Source organism: Oncorhynchus gorbuscha, linkage group LG07 (genome assembly GCF_021184085.1).
Source record: "Oncorhynchus gorbuscha isolate QuinsamMale2020 ecotype Even-year linkage group LG07, OgorEven_v1.0, whole genome shotgun sequence".
In the NCBI taxonomy this organism is placed as follows: domain Eukaryota; kingdom Metazoa; phylum Chordata; class Actinopteri; order Salmoniformes; family Salmonidae; genus Oncorhynchus; species Oncorhynchus gorbuscha.
The window spans coordinates 12,959,192-12,978,818 of NC_060179.1; the positions used below are offsets into that span (position 1 = coordinate 12,959,192).

Below are 19,627 nucleotides of genomic sequence, written 5' to 3' on the forward strand. Positions count from 1 at the left end.
CCTATGTGGATTAATTCCAGATTGCTTTGTCCAGTATAGAGAAGGAGCATGTGAGTGGTTTAGGGGTTTCTCTTTATAAATATCTTCCTAAACAAAGACCCTGCATGAAAATCAGCCTGTGTGCTCAGGAAATTACTGACTCTACCTGCTTCAAATTAGCGGGGAAATTAGTCATTGTTCCTTTGGCTGAATGATGTTGTATTAACTTCTCGTAAAATTTGAATTATACAGATGAGTGAATGAAGTAAATGGAAAAAGCATGCAAACGAGATACAATGTGAAATATTTTAGATTAACACATATTCTATTTGTTAAATATTTTTGTTTGCGTGGACATGTCCCAGAAATTTTGTGAGATTTGAAATGAAGGTTGGCCAATTTCTGTCATTCCTAGATGTTAGATTAAAATATATTTAACATATTAGCATATTTACAGTAATTATAAGACAACAGCTATGAGGTTTATTTTAATTTGAATCATTGCGTGGTGAATGTCTTGATCAATTTATCAAATGTGACGTCATATTTATCGCTAATTAAAAACAGGAAGATGATGAGAAAAGGAAAAAGACAGCCGATATAATAATTTGTTAATAATTTAAATATATTTCATTAGCCCATTTCTCCCCTTATAAACATAGAGGTGCCTCTGTCTGTGTGACTTAGTGTGCTGCTGTTTGCTGGCTGTGCTGCTCTGTCTCTGGGACTGTATAGTTCAAAGTGTCTTCTAATGTTATCAGGTGACCCTGAGGTCAGGCTAATGTGTAACCTTATGCCACTAGTCCTCTAAATCAATCTCCCTCCCTCTCTATTTCCCCTCTCTCTTTCTCCCTGTACCCCTCTATCCATCTCTCTCTCTCTCCATCTCTCTCACCCTCTCTCTCCCCCTCTCTCTCTCCCTTTCTCTCTCTGTCTCTCTCTCTCTCTCTCTCTCTCTCTCTCTCTCTCTCTCTCTCTCTCTCTCTCTCTCTCTCTCCATCACTATCTCTCTCTTTCTCTCTGTGCCCCTCTATCCATCTCTCTCTCTCTCCATCTCTCTCCCCCTCTCTCTCCCTCTCTCTCTCTCTCTCTCTCTCTCTCTCTCTCTCTCTCTCTCTCTCTCTCTCTCCATCACTATCTCTCTCTTTCTCTCTCTACCCCTCTATCCATCTCTCTCTCTCCATCTCTTTCCCCCCCCCCCCTCTCTCTCTCTCTCTCTCTCTCTCTCTCTCTCTCTCTCTCTCTCTCTCTCTCTCTCTCTCCATCACTATCTCTCTCTTTCTCTCTGTACCCCTCTATCCATCTCTCTCTCCATATCTCTCTCTCTCCATCTCTCTCTCCATCACTCTCTCTCTCTTTCTCTCTCTCCCTCTTTCTCTCTCCCCCTCTCTCTGTCCTTTGTCAGGGTAAATTTACAACCCAGTAACCTAAGCCCCTCTGCCAGATCTCAGGATTGCTAAATTGAATACTAAATCTAACCTGTCTTGGACCAGCAGCCTCCTTTTAATTGACAAGAGGTTTCTTATCAACAAAAAAAAAGTTATTACATTTTCAGCTGACCTCTAGACAAAACTGTACTATTTTGTACTACTAAGTTTAGACAATGTATTTACGCTTAATGTTTTATGCTTTATATATCTATAAAGGAAAATGTGATTACACAAGATAACACATCAACATCTAGTTTATGTGAAAATGTAGTTTGCTGGGTAAAATGTTGCAGAACGGGCGAACGCAGAAGTATGTCTGTCAGAAAACCATTATTAGAGATTCTGTTGTTGGCGTTTGCTTTTGAGCACCAATTTAGGACAGAATTATACTGTTTAAAAGAGGACTGGATTGGAAACACTGGTGTGTGTGTTTGTATCTGTCTATGTGCGACACATACTGTGTGTTTGTGTACGTGTGAGTGTGAATACACTCGGTGACCTACCATTGACAGTAGTAAATAAAGATGGGTGGGTAGCATGGTTGTTGTTCTGTCTTGCAAACAGTCTGAATGTCATAAATCACCTTTTGATGTATCTAATCAGCCAATGTCCTGCTGCAGTCAGGCATTTGCCTTTAGAGGAAGAACCATGTTCTAGCCCACGCCTCACCCCTCCATGCGGCATCCATCGGGACACGCAGAGAGACACGCAGAGAGACGGAGGGAAAGTAGGAGAGTAGAAAAAAACAGGGGGGGGGGGGGGACAAACCACACATTTTTTTTTCTCCTTAACATGGCCATGTGCCAGACATTCTCTGGGGGAGGGGAGGGGAGGAGACCCCCCCCAAAAAAATAAATTAATTGGAGAGAATCTGGACACCGCTTTTTTGCACTGGTCATTAACTGTGAGGCTCAGAAACAAAGGAGAATGAGAGCGTCTCGATCTCTCTGTTTCACTCCCCCTCTCTCCTTCCCCCTCTCTCCTCCTATCTCTTTTCTTCATGACCATTCATGACCAGCCGAGGAAGAAAAAGCCAATGTGTTAGAAAGTGATAGGGAGCAGATCATTACATACCAGCTATCATGTAGACTCCATAGATTGATAGGTTGAGTACATTAATGTTTTCCTGTAGATAATGATCTCATGAGAAAGCCTTAATATAGTCACACTTACGTTATGGATAAGAATCTATAGTTCTCAATTCCATAGTGTGTGCTTTAAAATGGCTGCATGCATTTGATAGATTGGTGGAGCTCCCCACTTATCCCTATGTAAAATAGTTAGAGACATTCCATTTTGTCCATGTTCAAGGTGACATGGGAGGGAGGGAGGGAGGGAGGGAGGGAGAGAGAGAGGGAGGGAGGGAGGGAGGGAGGGGGAGGGAGGGACCGGTCCCAATTGGCCAATGAGGTGCTAGGGTTTGACATGGCTCAAACACACACACAAATATGAACAAAAACACTTACAGTACATCCACACGCAATCACAGACACACACACAACACACAGACCAGCCCTGCAGAGCCATCCCAGACCGGCTGAGCCATCCCAGACCGGCTGAGCCATCCCAGACCGGCTGAGCCATCCCAGACCGGCTGAGCCATCCCAGACCGGCTGAGCCATCCCAGACCGGCTGAGCCATCCCAGACCGGCAGAGCCATCCCAGACCGGCTGAGGGAGAAATGATGACCTTTTCCAGGCTGCAGAGAATTCCTCAGATGATCTCTCTCACATTCTGCACTTTTTCTCTCTCATTGTTTCTTTCTTTCCCTCCCTCTGTCACTTTTCTTGACAGGCCAATATTTCAGACTGCAGATTACATATGAAATGAGCGGAAGGCCTTCTTAACACAACCAAATGTAAATGCAGGAACTAACAGGAGGAATTGATATGCACCGAATACAAATACCGGGCAGGGAATAAAACGTTTTTTCGTTTCTTTTGTGCATCTACCGTGAAGAGTTGGATTTGCAAGAGTGAGACTCCCAATATTGCCTTGACTGACCAGACAAGAGGGGGAGAGAGGGGGATAGAGAGAGAAAGAGAAGCGTAGTGGGGTGCTACTTCTGTTTCTTTGTGATGTGCGGAGTGGGTGAATTGCAGTGACAGAGTATAGCCACACACACACACACGCACGCACGCACGCACACACACACACACATTATGACTGTATATAAGGATGAAGGTAATTAAACACTTCTCAGTTGGCCGCAGCGTCTGCTAAATACAACCATATCTCTCAGCATTGAGCCGCAGCCATGTAAACCACCTCCCCACCTCTAGCCGTGACCAGGAAACAGCTTGGATATTCAGCATAATGTGCTTGTGTGCGTGTGTGCGTGTGTGTGTGTGTGTGTGTGTGTGTGTGTGTGTGTGTGTGTGTGTGTGTGTGTGTGTGTGTGTGTGTGTGCATGCGTGCGTGCGTGCGTGCGTGCGTGCGTGCGTGCGTGCGTGCGTGCGTGCGTGTGCGTGTGTAGGAAGAGGAAGAGGGAGGGTAGAAGCATGTGGTCTAATGAAGTATATCATATTACCATAACATTGAATGTATGTCTTGCTGTGATTATGAGGCTGGTTTCATTTTCTCTCTATTTCTCCATGTCTTTGGGGCAGAATTACTCAATGTATAGGAATGACAATTAGGAGTCTGATACAACAGGTCTACACTACTAGCCCAACAGCCAATGTCTGTCACAACATATTTGTAATCACCATAAGTGATTACAGCTGCACCATCGAGAGCATCCTTACTGGTTGCATCTCTGCCTTGTATAGCAACTGCTCAGCCTCCTACTGCAAGGCACTACATAGGGTAATGCGTAGGGCCCAGTACATCACTGGGGCCAAGCTTCCTGCCATCCAGAGCCTCTATACCAGGCGGTGTCAGAGGAAGGCCCTACAAATTGTCAAAGACTCCAGCCACCCTAGTCATAGACTGTTCTCTCTACTCCCGCACGGCAAGTGGTACCAGAGCGCCAAGTCTAGGTCCAAGAGACTTCTAAACAGCTTCTACCCCCAAGCCATAAGACTCCTGAACATCTAGTCAAATGGCTACCCAGACTATTTCTTATTCGTATTTTTTAAACTGCATTGTTGGTTAGCGGCTTGTAAGTAAGCATTTCACTGTAAGGTCTATACTTGTTGTATTCGGCGCATGTGACTAATACAATTTGATTTGATTTGACATGTCATCTACATTTTAATTTGATACAATGTCATTATTTTAATTAATTCAACTTTTTCTTTGCCTTCGTCTATTGATTTTACTTATATATATATATATATATATATATATATATATATATATATATATATAATATTTATAACAGAGCTACAACATAATTTTAATATTTTGCTCTCTTCTGTCTTGTGTTTTAGGAGTGAACTCTCTGTCTAAAGAGTCTCCTGGATCCAACACTGTGGGAAAATGTTCCATGCTCCTAGAGAGACAGAATGACAGCCCGCCCAAAAGGCCCAAGTCTGCAGAGGGGAAGACCAGCGCTAGTGAGCAGGTATGCTAAGCTAACTGCTAATGCTCCATGATAAACCAACACGGAAAGCTATCTTTAACCATTTAGCAGGTATGCTAAGCTAACCGATAATGCTCCATAATAATAACCCAGTCAAAGCTAACTCCAACCCATTCCAGTTAGCAGGTATTCTAAAAGTTATTCTAAGATGTCTCAGAGGATATGTGCTGTCAACAGATCTAAAATAGTTAACCCCAAATGCAGTCCCCACTGACAGAGCACTTAAACATCCCCTATAGAACATTCTCACTCCTTTGTCGACCTGCATCCAATAGGCAAGGCTAAAGCTCTCTCCCAGTCCCACTCACTTTGCATTTCTTTAGAAGGTATGTGTTTTTAAATTAGATTATGAAGTATTAGCTTGTCTTGTGGAGGGCCCTGAGTGGAAGGAGGCCTGCGTCATTTCATAAATGGATTACATTAAGGCAGGGGGCTGGGGGCAGTCATTTTAGGAGTACTTCCTGTTATTAGGGCTAGGCGGGAGATGAGGAGGCGACACACCTTTGTCATCTCTAATCTCCTGATTAGAAATTCCCCTCCTATCATATTTCCCACTAATAAAATTGCACGAGTTGAGGGGCTTAAGTGCATTTAAAGGAAACGAGGTTGATCTACATTTTGTGTGTAAAGGTAAAGTGAGATGGGAGCAGAGGGGGCGGAAGGGGGAGGGAGAGCAGGGTTCCAATTTGTTTAGCTGAGGGGATATTCAGGTCATGTTTCATGTTTTATCCTCTTCGGGGAGCTCTGTCATCTAGTTTTCTTAGTGCTGTTAAAAGTTACGTCATGTTTTTGCGTGTTTGGGTTTGGAAAAGCACATTTGCTCTCGAGTAATTCTAGTTTTGAAGTAAAAATACAGAGGTGATGAAGACTGGTAAAACCATAGACACACCTTGTTCTTGTCCATCTCTAATCTTTTACTTTCCCACTAATAACCATAGCAAGCTTTGTCACATCTCTCCCAGCAGCTGCAGCAGTGCCCCTACTGTAACTACAGGAGTAAAGATGCCAACAGGTTACAGCTCCACGTGGTATCCCAGCATTCCATGCAGCAGCCGGTGATCTGCTGCCCACTGTGCCAGGACGTCCTCAGCAACAAGATCCACCTGCAGCTCCACCTCACACACCTGCACAGCGTGGCTCCAGACTGCGTTGACAAACTACTCATGACTGTATGTGGAAACACTACATAACTTTACAAAATGTTGGCAGAAAAAACTGTTTAGAGTACAGACAACTTCTCATATTCAGATGACTATCTATTTAATGTTGTGCTGATTGCTGGTGAGAAAAATGCTGAGAAAATTTTTAATTTGCTTCTAATGGCATTGCACATACAGTACATTTTCCTCAAGGTTTAAAAGTTTCTAAATAGTTTTTTAATCCTTTTTAAAGATCCGTGATGTTGAGATGACAAATTGAAAAATGTGTCCAGTGCTCCCTACAGTCCCTTATTAACTAGCTCTGGGCAGTGCTGTCACTGTGCAGTCCTATAAAACATTTCCAATGCATTTATCCCACTCTCCCGAGAATATGTCATAACCTTGACGGTTGTCGTCCTCAGGGAAAAGCTAATTCCGCTTTCTGAAAATGATCTATTTTTATTGGCAAGAGGCAAGCTGAAAAGTACACTTGCTCAACATGTTTTTAATATTTAATACTAAACTCCTTAATTACTGCACTATTACATTTTATAATATGATTTTATTACGATGCATGTTGCATTTAGGGATAAGTTATTAAGATCATTAAATAGTTTTTGTTGTCTGACTTTGATAGGTGGCTGGGCCTGATGTGATGGTGCCCAATAGCATGATGTATCCTTCACCTGGACAAGACAACGCTTTGTCTCTGATGGAAGCTTCTGCAACCCTCTCTGAGACGTCTGGAAAGCCCACAGGTACACAGAGCATGCTTACCACTGTTACAATACTCCTGTCGGTATTGAATGTACTATTCTGAGTTTGTTTGGAAATGAAATGTCCTTGGGATGTAGAAGGGCCCTGCTACACAAATGGAAAAAAATAATACTTATATTAACCAGACATGGTTTCGTTTCCAGAGTTGGTAATCAATTCATTTGTACAATGTCTTTTGCTCATAAATTTCATTTTATTTTCATTCTCCTTTCTCAGGGAACAGATCCAAGGACCAGATGAACAGCACAGGCCAAGACAAAAGTGAAGTAGACCTTCTACGAGAGGAACTCAAACCCCCCAAGGAGGGGTCTGAAGCTCCAGACTGGAAGACGTCTGGGGGGGTTGGGCAGGATCGAAAGAGTCCTGACTCCCTCCAGGATCATCTGAACGACCTCCAGAGACGCCAGCAGCAACAGCTCTCAGTCTCTGACCGCCACATCTACAAATACCGCTGCAACCACTGCAGCCTGGCCTTCAAGACCATGCAGAAGCTGCAGATACATTCCCAGTATCATGCCATCCGGGCGGCCACCATGTGCAGTCTCTGCCAACGCAGCTTCCGGACATTCTTGGCGCTCCAGAAGCACCTGGAGAATGGACATCCGGAGCTGAGCGAAGCCGAGGTCCAACAGCTCTGCGGCAGCCTGCCGGTAAACGGAGACTTCGTCCCTGAGAGCGAGGCCAGGGCCTACGAGGAGGCACATCAGGCCTTTGAACAGGAAATGGATAAAGATGATGAGCTGGACCTGGAAGAAAAGGCCAGCTCAACAGGAAGTGACAGTAGCTTGTTGCTAGATGACATGGGAGCTGAAACAAAGCGAACCCTCCCATTTAGAAAAGGCCCCAACTTCACCATGGAGAAGTTCCTGGACCCGTCCCGGCCATACAAGTGCACGGTCTGCAAGGAGTCCTTCACCCAGAAGAACATCCTTCTGGTCCATTACAACTCCGTCTCTCACCTGCACAAGCTGAAGAAAGTTCTCCAGGAGGCCTCCAGCCCGGTTTCCCCTGAGACCAATAACAATGCAGACAACAAACCATTCAAATGCAATATCTGCAACGTCGCCTACAGCCAAAGCTCAACCCTAGAGATCCACATGAGGTCTGTGTTGCATCATACCAAAGTCAGAACTGCCAAAACCGAGACAAGCAGCAGCAGCAGCTGTACAGGGATTGGGAACCCTAGTGGCATGGCTCCATCCAGCATCCCAGTCCCAACCGGACAAGGCAACAATGCCAACTCAGAAACTGCTAGAAGCGTGATGCCATTGGTTAACAAAGAAAACACTGTAGATGCCAAAGAAGCCAACAACAGCAACAACGCAAAGCACACTACTGATCATGTCTCTGCACTGCAAAGCCATCAGAATGCTCAGTCCCAAGCTCAACTACAGATGCAGCTCCAACACGAGCTCCAGCAGCAGGCTGCCTTTTTCCAGCCCCAATTCCTCAACCCGGCTTTTTACCCCCAGTTCGGCATGACCCCAGAGGCTCTGCTTCAGTTCCAGCAGCCACAGTTCCTTTTCCCCTTCTACATCCCAGGGGCAGAATTCAACCTGAGCCCAGAGCTGGCTCTTCACTCAGCCACCGCCTTCGGGATGCCGGGCTTGACTGGTTCTTTCCTGGAAGACCTGAAGCAGCAGATGCAGCAGCAACACCAGCTACAGCAGGATCAGGCTCAACAGCAGCAACAACAGCAGCAGCAGCAGCAACAAGCATCCCAGTTGCAGCTCCAGCAGCAGAAAAAGCAGCAACCGCAGAGCCACAAGCCCAAAATGGAGCCCAATGCTGTGTCTGACATACATATGTCCAGAGAGTCAGAGGAGCATCTGGAAAAACAGGAGAGCAAAGCCAAGATGGAGAATGGAGCGGATGGAGTCAGTGAGGGAGGAAAGGACAAAAAAGACAAAAAGTCAAAGTTTCCTGAGCCGCTGATTCCTCCTCCACGTATCGTGTCAGGAGCCAGAGGAAATGCAGCCAAGGCCCTTCTGGAGAACTTTGGATTTGAGCTGGTCATCCAGTACAACGAGAACAGGCAGAAAAACCAGAAGAAAAACAGAGAAGGAGAAGAACAAAAACAACAACCACAACAACAACAACTGGAGATCAATAACGGCAAGCTGGAATGTGGGATGTGTGGAAAGCTCTTCTCCAACATGCTTATTCTCAAAAGCCACCAAGAGCACATCCATGGACAGTTCTTTCCTTATGGAGAGCTGGAGAAGTTTGCCCAGCAGTACCGAGAGGCCTACGACAAGCTCTACCCCATCAACCCCCCTTCCCCTGAGACTCCCCCACCACTGCCTCTCCTTCCTCCTCCCTCACCAGTCCCAGTGACCACCCAGCAGCCTCCCTGCACCTCCACGAACAAGCCCCAGATCAAGGCCCCATCCCCTGCCCCAAACCAGGCCCCGCAGACCCAGCCACCACCCCCACCTCCCCCTCCTCCACCACCCTCCGCATCCCCACAGGTGCAGCCTTCCATCCCACTAGATTTCTCCCTCTTCCCCCCTCTGTTGATGCAGTCCATCCAGCACCAAGGGCTACACCCTCAACTCACCCTGCAGCTGCCTACAATGGACTCCCTGTCCTCGGATCTCACCCAGCTTTGTCAGCAGCAGCTAGGTCTCGATCCAAACTTCTTGAGGCAGTCACAGTTCAAGCGCCCTCGAACCCGTATCACAGACGACCAGCTCAAGGTCCTCAGAGCACACTTTGACATCAACAACTCGCCCACTGAGGAGCAGATTCAGGAGATGGCTGATATGTCCAGCCTCCCCCAGAAAGTAATCAAGCACTGGTTCCGTAACACCCTCTTCAAAGAGAGGCAGCGAAACAAAGACTCTCCTTACAACTTCAACATTCCACCTATTACCACGTTGGAGGATATTAGGCTGGAGTCCCAGTACAGTACACTGGAGTACTACAGGACTGATGCCACCATGAACAAACGGTCCTCCAGGACAAGGTTCACTGACTACCAACTGAGGGTCCTACAGGACTTCTTCGACACAAATGCTTACCCGAAAGATGATGAGATTGAGCAGCTGTCCACCGTGCTCAACCTGCCGTCAAGGGTCATTGTGGTGTGGTTCCAAAACGCCCGCCAGAAGGCCCGGAAGAGCTACGAGAACCAGGCAGATGCTAAAGAAAATGAGAAGAAAGAACTGACGAATGAGCGCTACATCCGCACCAGCAATATGCAGTACGAGTGCAAGAAATGTAGTGTGGTGTTCCCACGAATCTTCGACCTGATCACCCACCAGAAGAAAACATGCTACAAGGACGAGGATGAGGAAGGGAATGAGGACAACCAGTCTGAGGAGTACATGGATATAGGAGAACCATGCCCAGCCAAGCACCCTGAGTCATCCAAGCATCACCATGGAACAGCCACTAGCTCAGGCTCCAGTTCACCTCTGATGCCCTCCCCTCACTCCAACCTGGAAAAGATATCCCACAAGCCTGAACCGCCCTCTGAGCCCAAGCCTAAAGAGCCAGAACCTGCACCTTCTCCAGTTATGATAAAGTCTCTACCGGACCCCAGACCCTCCAAGGCCTCCACCCCTCAGCCACCCCCTCAGAAGACCCTCCAGCCCCAGATGTCCAGACCCCACACCCAGCCTCAGTCAGCCACCATCCCCTCTAGCCCACTCTCTCTGGCCCTTTCCTCCCTCACCAACAGCCTCTCTCCCCAGATGCTCCAATACCAGTGTGACCAGTGCAAGATAGCCTTCCCAAGCATTGAGCTATGGCAGGAGCACCAACATATGCATTTCCTGGCAGCCCAGAACCAGTTCCTCCATTCCCAGTTCCTGGAAAGGCCCATGGACATGCCCTATCTGATCTTCGACCCCAATAACCCTCTGATGACTAGCCAGTTTCTGTCTGGAGGACTCCAGATGCCAACTCAAAGCAGCTCTGGTTTGTCCTCGGGTCCCTGCTCTGGCTCCATGAAGAGAAAACTAGATGAGAAAGAGGATGGATCCATTGAAAAAGATAACGGAAACATGACTGAAGAACAGCACAGAGACAAACGTCTCAGAACTACCATCACCCCAGAACAACTAGAGATCCTCTATGACAAATACTTGCTGGACTCCAACCCCACGAGGAAGATGCTGGATCACATTGCCCGTGAGGTCGGCCTGAAGAAGAGAGTGGTGCAGGTGTGGTTTCAGAACACACGTGCCCGAGAGAGGAAGGGACAGTTCAGAGCATTGGGGGCCTCCCAGTCACATAAGAAATGTCCTTTTTGCCGGGCGCTGTTCAAGGCCAAGTCAGCTTTGGACAGCCATATCCACTCTAGACACTGGCATGAAGCCAAACAGGCAGGGTTTAGTCTGCCCAATAGCCCAATGATGAACCAAGATGATGGAGGTGAGAGCCCACACAAGTACAACTTCTTTGAGTTCCCGCAGCTGCCCACCAAGATTGAGCCGAATGAGTACGAGCTGCCCGCAGCTTCCTCAACACCTGTCAAACAATCTGAGGCACAGTTAAAAAACTTAATGAGCCCTTCATCCGTAAAAGCAGAAAACTGTGATGATTCTGAAGGGCTTAACATTAATTCTGCAGAGGGCTCATCCTACAACATCAACAACAAAATGGACTTTGACGAGACCTCGTCCATCAACACAGCCATAAGTGACGCCACCACTGGAGATGAGGGCAACAACAATGAGCTGGAGAGCCTCATGGCCAACGGAGGGGACAAGCTGGCGTGCGACAGCAAGAGCAACCTTGCCCAGAGCTCAGACGGTGGCGACGACCGCTTCCCCTTCAGTATGGTGAGCCCCTCCCTCAGCTACTCCGGCAAGGACGGAGACTCCTGCTCCTACTCTTACTCCTACTACAGCTCCAGAGATGACGACATGGATGACAACAACGACCAGAGCGAGACCTCCAGCCTGACCGACCCCAGCTCCCCCAGCCCCTTCGGAAGTGGAAACCCCTTCAGGTCTGGGAAGGGCAGCGGCAGTGGTGGGGAGAGACCAGGCCACAAGCGCTTCAGGACTCAGATGAGCAACCTTCAGCTGAAAGTCCTCAAGGCCTGTTTCAGTGACTACCGCACCCCCACCATGCAGGAGTGTGAGATGCTGGGCAGTGAGATGGGCCTCCCCAAGCGTGTGGTGCAGGTATGGTTCCAGAATGCCCGCGCCAAGGAAAAGAAGTTCAAAATCAATATTGGAAAGCCATTCATGATCAGTCAAGGCGGGCCGGACGGGCCCCAGCCGGAGTGTACTTTGTGTAATGTGAAGTACACTGCCCGGATGTCCATCCGCGACCACATCTTCTCCAAACAGCACATCGCTAAAGTGCAGGAGACCCTGGTCAACCAGGTGGACAGAGAGAAGGACTACCTAGCACCCACCACGGTCCGCCAGCTGATGGCTCAGCAGGAGATGGATCGTCTGAAGAAGGCTGGGAGCGACGGGCTCAGCAATCTGGCTGCCCAGCACCTTCAGACTGCAGTGAACCACAACAATGCACTTCATGGCCTCAGCCTGCCCTCAGGCTATCCCGGGATCTCTGGCCTTCCGCCGGTACTACTTCCTGGGGTCACCGGGCCATCCTCACTTCCTATTTACCCACCCAACACACCTGGTGAGTTACTATGACACACAGAGGACACACAGATAATAGTAATTTTATATAACTTTTATGATCATTTTTTGTCTATGCTTTACATGACCAAAATACTCTTTCTCTGTAGTATTTTCTCTTCATTCCATCACAGTGTTGTTGTTGTTGGTAGAGATATTTTACCAAACGTTGTACATTGTGTAAAATACACTTTAATGCATGATCTCAACGTTCAGTGCAGAACTTCTACATAATATAATGGTTCTGACATTTTTTTAAGCAAATGCATTTTTAGCATTGTGGAATTAATTTCCCCTCCTCTCCTTTGATGTGGGTTTGGTATATTTATAATATCCTCATGTTGGTATATATTATGAAGCGCATGTGACAGTTTAACAAATACAATTATGAAGTCGATCATAACTGCATATATCTCCATAATGTATTACTGAACAATATTTACATAGTAATACTAGGGTCTATATACATTTAAACACATTTGAATATCATTTATACCACTATATTTCAGCTTTAGCATCTCCCGGTGCTGGCATGCTTGGATTCCCGAACCCAGCCACCCCCTCTCCTGCCATGTCTCTGAGCACTACCCCAAACAAGAATCTTCTGCAGACTCCTCCTCCTCCTCCACCTCTTCCTCCTGTTTCCTCTACCCCTCTGACTTCAACAAACCACATTGAGCAGCACAGCAAATACCAAGAAAGAGAGAGCAACAACACAGCAGCAGCAGCAGCAGCAGCAGCAGCAAGAAACCTGCGGAGAAGCCGCACCACCAGAAGAAGGCCAAGGAAAGAGAAGTGGAGAACGGCGGCCGTCTACAGACCCCCAACGTCAGCAACAACAAAAAGAGGGAGAAGCCGTCTCCGGCCTCGGGCAAACCAGGACGTGAGGGTCATCTGGATGCCGCTCAACTACAGGCTCTTCAGAATGCCCTGACGGGCGCAGCAGACCCAAGCTCCTTCCTGGGAGGCCAGTTCCTGCCTTACTTCCTACCGGGCTTCGCCAACAGCTTTTCGCCACAGATTCTTGGAGGGATTCAGGCGGGGGGATACTTCCCTCCGTTCGGCGGGATGGAGAACCTGTTCCCCTATGGACCTGCCGCCATCCCACAGGCCGCCATGGCGGGCATGAATCCCACCGCCCTCCTGCAGCAGTATCAGCAGTACCAGCTGTCCCTCCAGGATTCCCTGCAGAAGCAGCAACAGCAGCAGCAGCACCAAAAGCATATTGAGCAACAAAAACAGCATCATAAACAGCCGAAGCAGAAGCCAGCCCCTGTGAAGGTGTCGTCACCAATTGTGCAGAGCAACGCCAAGTCTTTCAAACCAAAACTATCTATGGGAACTAAGGATGACACCAACAACAACAAATGCTCTTTGACGGAAAGCACAAAAGAACTGCCAACAGAAACCAAAAGAACCACAGACTTCCCTGACGATTTCATCATTCCGTCTGTCAAGCACCAGTTCATATGCAGGAAGTGCCAGATGGTATTCGCTGATGAGGACTCTGCAGTGCATCACCAGAAGTCTTTCTGCTACTTCGGAAACCCCTTTCCAGACCCACAGGAGACAGTTCTTAGAAAGGCCGTGAGTAAGTACAGGTGCATCGCCTGCAACGTGGTGGTCAACGGGAATGAAGCACTTGGCCAACACCTCCAGTTGAGCTTGCACAAAGAGAAAACAATCAAACAAGCAATGAGAAATGCCAAAGAGCATGCTAGATTATTACCTCACTCTGTCTGCACCCCTACTCCTGTCAAGACCACATCTACCTCGCAGTCTGCAGCTCCTCCTTCTAATAACACCTTTCCCCATCTCTCTCGCTTGGCCATCAAGTCCTGGCCAGATATCTTTTTCCAGGCCACTGCCCGGAAAGCTGCTTCCTCCTCTTCCTCCTCCCTGTCTGCATCTCCTATTCCTCCCCTTTCCTTGCCTCTGATGGTTACCTCAACGTCCTGCAGCAGCGTCTCAGGGGTTCCCACCTCCCTACCCAATGAGAGTTGTTCAGATGAGTCTGACAACGAGCTGAGACAGAAGCTGGATGACTTAGATAAGGTGTTGGAGGCCAAGGCTAAGTCGACCTCCGGCCTAGACGCAGGCTTCAGCAGTATCAGAATGGATATGTTCAGTGTGTAGGAGGTGAAAAATAGGATCCCTTGCTTTAAAAATTAAAAAATAAAATAAAAACAAGACTTTTAAACTGCAGTTCCAAAGTTTCTCTAACCCAAAAAATTACAGTACCAAATGATTGACTCAGGATTGTTTTTCCCATATTGATATGCTGGCAAGATATTGATTGATTTTTGTTATGGACAGAACTGTTGCAGATGCTTGACTGAGCTTATATTGTATACAAAAACACGGAGTAGGAAAAGATCTCTCAGGCTCCCCCGTGGAGCTTGTTTCAAGCCAAAAACTCACGATAGCAAATTGCACCTCAGCTGGATTGTTTTCCAAATGCTAGCATGTACTGTATGGGACGACGATCCAGAAAAACCCTCAATGAGAACCTCTGTTAGTCTAGATAGCTGGTGTAATTTAGTAGCTTTAAATTCTCAGGTCAGAACATAACATTTCTCATTTGTTAAAAGCAGCAACGAGCCTCTTGGCTTTTAACCAAAACATGTCAAGCTTTATCAGACACATTTCCTTGATGTGTGTAGAGTACCAAGAGAGACAATATTACTGTTGCAATGGACAACGTGCATATCCTTTTAGTTTTCGCCCTACAAAGACAGTATGGTTTTGCCACAGAGGGAATTTTAGAATGGTGAAGTACGATTCCCCTTTGTTTTCCAGTTTGTATGACAACAAACTGTATCTATATCCAACCCTCTTTTTCTCTTGTAGAATATACTAATCTGTGCCAACTCTTACCTTCTCTCTTATACCTCTGCTCACACCCTTTTCTGAAGAGGTAATATCTCTAGTTTTGTACACTCTTGATGATTAATTATGTGAATAAGACTTTTTTTCATTTGTGAATTGCTGTACGGTACCTTGCTTATTTCTGGACTATAGTGCACTTATTTAGTTTTTGCCTGTTTTTTATCATTATTATTTTGGTAGACCCATGTGTTAATTTAATAGATGTTTTTGTGTTTCTATGTTTGTTTGTTTGTTTTAATTATTATTTTGCGTACGATTGCAGCAGAATTTTGGTTTGTTAGAGGATTGACGCCTAACAACCCAGTGACCTATTTAACAATTGGTGCATCCATGAAAGTAGTACTGTATACTTGAAACTGTTAGAGTACAAGTCGGTCAAAATGTTTTATTTTCATTTTTAAGAAAAGGTATGATATTTGCATAAGCAAATATGCTGCCTTACAAAGGGGGACTACAGCATGTATTTTATATTATGACATGTTTTCCCCTGTGCTTGTAGGACTGATAACAGTGTTACACCTACACACTGCCATTTACTGCATAGGTCTTCGTCCTCGCATTCATTTTCTGGGCACTTCAGTTGATCTATCATGAAAAGTCAACACTAATTATTTAGTCATTTATGCATTACAAAGTATTACCATATAACATGTTGCTGCTACTGTGTAATGTTTTAAAAAATAAATAATTTGCTCCCCATAAATTGTCCAACAGGCTGAATGCTGACCCGCGGATCACTTTGCTTTGCTGTTTTTACATTTCATTCTGTTTTTAGTTTGTTTGTCTTGTTTTATTTTGCAGTAGAACTTAAAGAATGTGAAAGCTGTTAAAGGGTGTTACGTTGTTATGAATCACTTTTTCAGTTTGGTAAGGTAAGCTGACGTGATTCATTCCAAAGTAACAAGAGGCTATTTGTATGAAAGGAAAAGGCTTGTGAACAAAGAGAGCTAAGCTGTTGTATATATTCGTAGTTGGCTGTGCATGGTACAGATGTATTAATATGAAGAAATGCAAAACTGTATTGCTTTTGGTATTTCCTCTTCTGAGATGAACAAGTAGCATGTAATGCAACTGTTTGACAGGTTAAAATCAAATCATGCTTAGTTATTGTTTCAAATGATAAAATCAAGTAACATTTCCTCTTGCGTTTTATTATTGTACAGGTGTTTTAGTGTTTTCATTCAAAGTTGAAACGCAAAATTTCACAGTTTCTAATGATCTTTTTTCGTGCGAAACATAAATGTTTCTTATTTGGATTTTTAGTATTTTAACATTTACTATGATCCTGAAGACACTTTTACAATGTTGTTTCATAAGAGATGTCCTGGGCTCCCTATAGGTGTGATCCTGCCATTGTACAAACACCAACGACTGTCCTGATCCCAAAAGCTTTCCCAACCTGGCTTCTTGCCTTTCCCCTCAATGTGGCTAAAGCATTGCCAGACTGAACTGTCAGCTAGCATCACGTGCTAAGATGTTAGCAGCAAACACAATGCTTTCCACACCAAAGGACAGGTCGAAGCTAACAAACCAACAACCAAAAGGATGGTACGATAACGTAACGAACTGTACATAAATGTTACAACTGCACAGCAGCCAAAAGAAAGAAAGAATTTTAAAAAACAAACATGTTTTTTCTTCTTCTTGGATGGATTGTGTCACGCTAAAGAGAGACCAGCCTTCAAAAGGTTGATATTGGGATGGTTTTCTTCTGGATATCAAAAAGGGAATTTCACGGCGCAGTCATATCCAACACAATATGTATTCTAAATCCTGGTTACATAGGAAATGCATCCTGAGGGTTTACTAAGAAGAAGCCCCTATGGCTAAAACTTTAAATAAACTAAACCAAAAATGTTATTGATGTTTTATATATAGAGAGTAGTCTCATTAGTTTTTGTTACTGTAATGTTTGAGGTCTCAACTGTACCGTCACACGGTAATAACATGGTTTTGAAACATTTGTTTTCATTTTTTTTGTGTCACAGACCTGTTGTCATGACGTTTATTGTAGATGGTATTTGAACAACTTCTGGAAATAGTTCATCAAGTATGTTTGTTGCTCATTGTTGTGATACATTAAAAACTGTATCTGCAAACCAGTTTTGTCCGTCATCAAAAGTATTTTATTAGTTTGCCATCACTAATGTTTTGAGTCTGCTTCACTTTACGTAAACATGATCAGAAGGCCATGTGATCAGAAATGGCAAACATCATACATCTATTTGATGTAAAGTATATTGATTCGGGAATGCGGTTACTTTTCTAGTTTTACAGAATTATTGAATAAGGTATGTTGATTTCTCTTTATTAGCACAGCATTCATTTCCCTGTGTATATTCTTACAGCATTATCGAGATCTTCCCGAGGTAGCAGCTTCACTTACTTGTACATCCTGGTCATTTAGGCACTGCTACATTTTGGCATTGCTGCACTACAACTGTTGACTAATCTCTCTGAAATCGGTTTTAGTCATGTTTTTGTCTCCCTGATCCTGCATAAACTTGCATTTACTTTCAGAAGGAGAACATTGCTATCTGACGTGTTATTCTGTTGTAATCTGGATTTAACCAGATTGCTAAATTATCTTCTGAAGGCTAATCTGAATGGGGATTTCAGCTGGTATTGTCATTAGCTCCAGATGTTGATGTCCCGGTAGGAGAAGTTGAGACCAATGAGAGAGAGAGGCATCTGACTTTGAATAGGCTGCAGAAAATGGATTTCCCCCTGGATAATGCAATGTTTGGGAGAGACATGGATTAGACAGAGGTGATGCATCCATCTCCCCACGAGCCTAGTTTAATTAGACTGAAAGAGTGAAAACAGCCCAGGCTTCACACTCACTAAATGCTACACACACACACACACTTCACATTGGTTTACTGTGGTATATCACAGACATTACACACAGGTACTGTGCGCACACACACACACACACACACACACACACACACACACACACACACACACACACACACACACACACACACACACACACACACACACACACACACACACACACACACACACACACACACACACACACACACACACACACACACACACACACACACACTAAAAACAGGAATCAGTATTCTAACCATGGGAATTTAATGACGGAGGGCTGAAAATCTAATCACATCCATTGCCAGATCATCAACACCAGTATTGGTCTTTCTGAAGGACGAGGGAGAACAACAACAATGAGTAGTTTCAAATCAAATCAAACGTTATTTGTCACATGCGCCAAATACAACAGGTGTAGTAGACCTTACAGTGAAATGCTGAATACAACAGGTGTAGTAGACCTTACAGTGAAATGCTGAATACAACAGGTGTAGTAGACCTTACAGTGAAATGCTGAATACAACAGGTGTAGTAGACCTTACAGTGAAATGCTGAATACAACAGGTGTAGTAGACCTTACAGTGAAATGCTGAATACAACAGGTGTAGTAGACCTTACAGTGAAATGCTGAATACAACAGGTGTAGTAGACCTTACAGTGAAATGCTGAATACAACAGGTGTAGTAGACCTTACAGTGAAATGCTGAATACAACAGGTGTAGTAGACCTTACAGTGAAATGCTGAATACACCAGGTGTAGCAGACCTTACAGTGAAATGCTGAATACAACAGGTGTAGTAGACCTTACAGTGAAATGCTGAATACAACAGGTGTAGCAGACCTTACAGTGAAATGCTGAATACACCAGGTGTAGTAGACCTTACAGTGAAATGCTGAATACACCAGGTGTAGTAGACCTCACAGTGAAATGCTGAATACAACAGGTGTAGCAGACCTTACAGTGAAATGCTGAATACAACAGGTGTAGTAGACCTTACAGTGAAACCTTTACTTAAGTATTTACTAAAATAAACTGAAGTAAAAATGTCATAATTAAAAACTAATCATAATAATAAGATGAATAGAAAAATAACAAATAATTAAGGAGCAATAATATCATAACATTAGCGAAGCTATATCCAGGGGCTACCGGTACAGAGTCAATGTGCTGGGGTACAGGTGAGCAGTAAAAAATAACAATATATACAGAGGGGGGCAGTACAGTCAATGTGAGGGGCACCGGTTAGTTGAGGTTGTATGTACAGTCGTGGCCAAAAGTTTTGAGAATGACACAAATATACATTTTCACAAAGTTTGCTGCTTCAGTGTCTTTAGATATTTTTGTCAGATGTTACTATGGAATGCTGAAGTATAATTACAAGTAGTTCATAAGTGTTTAAGGCTTTTATTGACAATTATATGAAGTTGATGCAA

General features: G+C 44.9%; 1 protein-coding gene across 2 annotated transcripts in view; it reads left to right on the forward strand.

Annotated features, from left to right (window-relative positions):
- LOC124039491 (zinc finger homeobox protein 4-like) overlaps positions 1-13,394 on the forward strand; it is a 194,731-nt gene extending 181,337 nt beyond the window's left edge. The window contains exons 8-12 of one of the 2 annotated variants that reach the window (XM_046355509.1): positions 4,784-4,917; positions 5,898-6,104; positions 6,712-6,832; positions 7,068-12,458; positions 12,967-13,394. In XM_046355509.1, coding sequence (XP_046211465.1) covers positions 4,784-4,917; positions 5,898-6,104; positions 6,712-6,832; positions 7,068-12,458; positions 12,967-13,391 — 6,278 coding nt within the window. In that variant the 3' untranslated portion in view covers positions 13,392-13,394. The remainder of the gene's footprint in view (positions 1-4,783; positions 4,918-5,897; positions 6,105-6,711; positions 6,833-7,067; positions 12,459-12,966) is intronic. The other variant, XM_046355510.1, reaches the window with a different exon arrangement.
- The last annotated feature ends 6,233 nt before the right edge of the window (positions 13,395-19,627 follow it).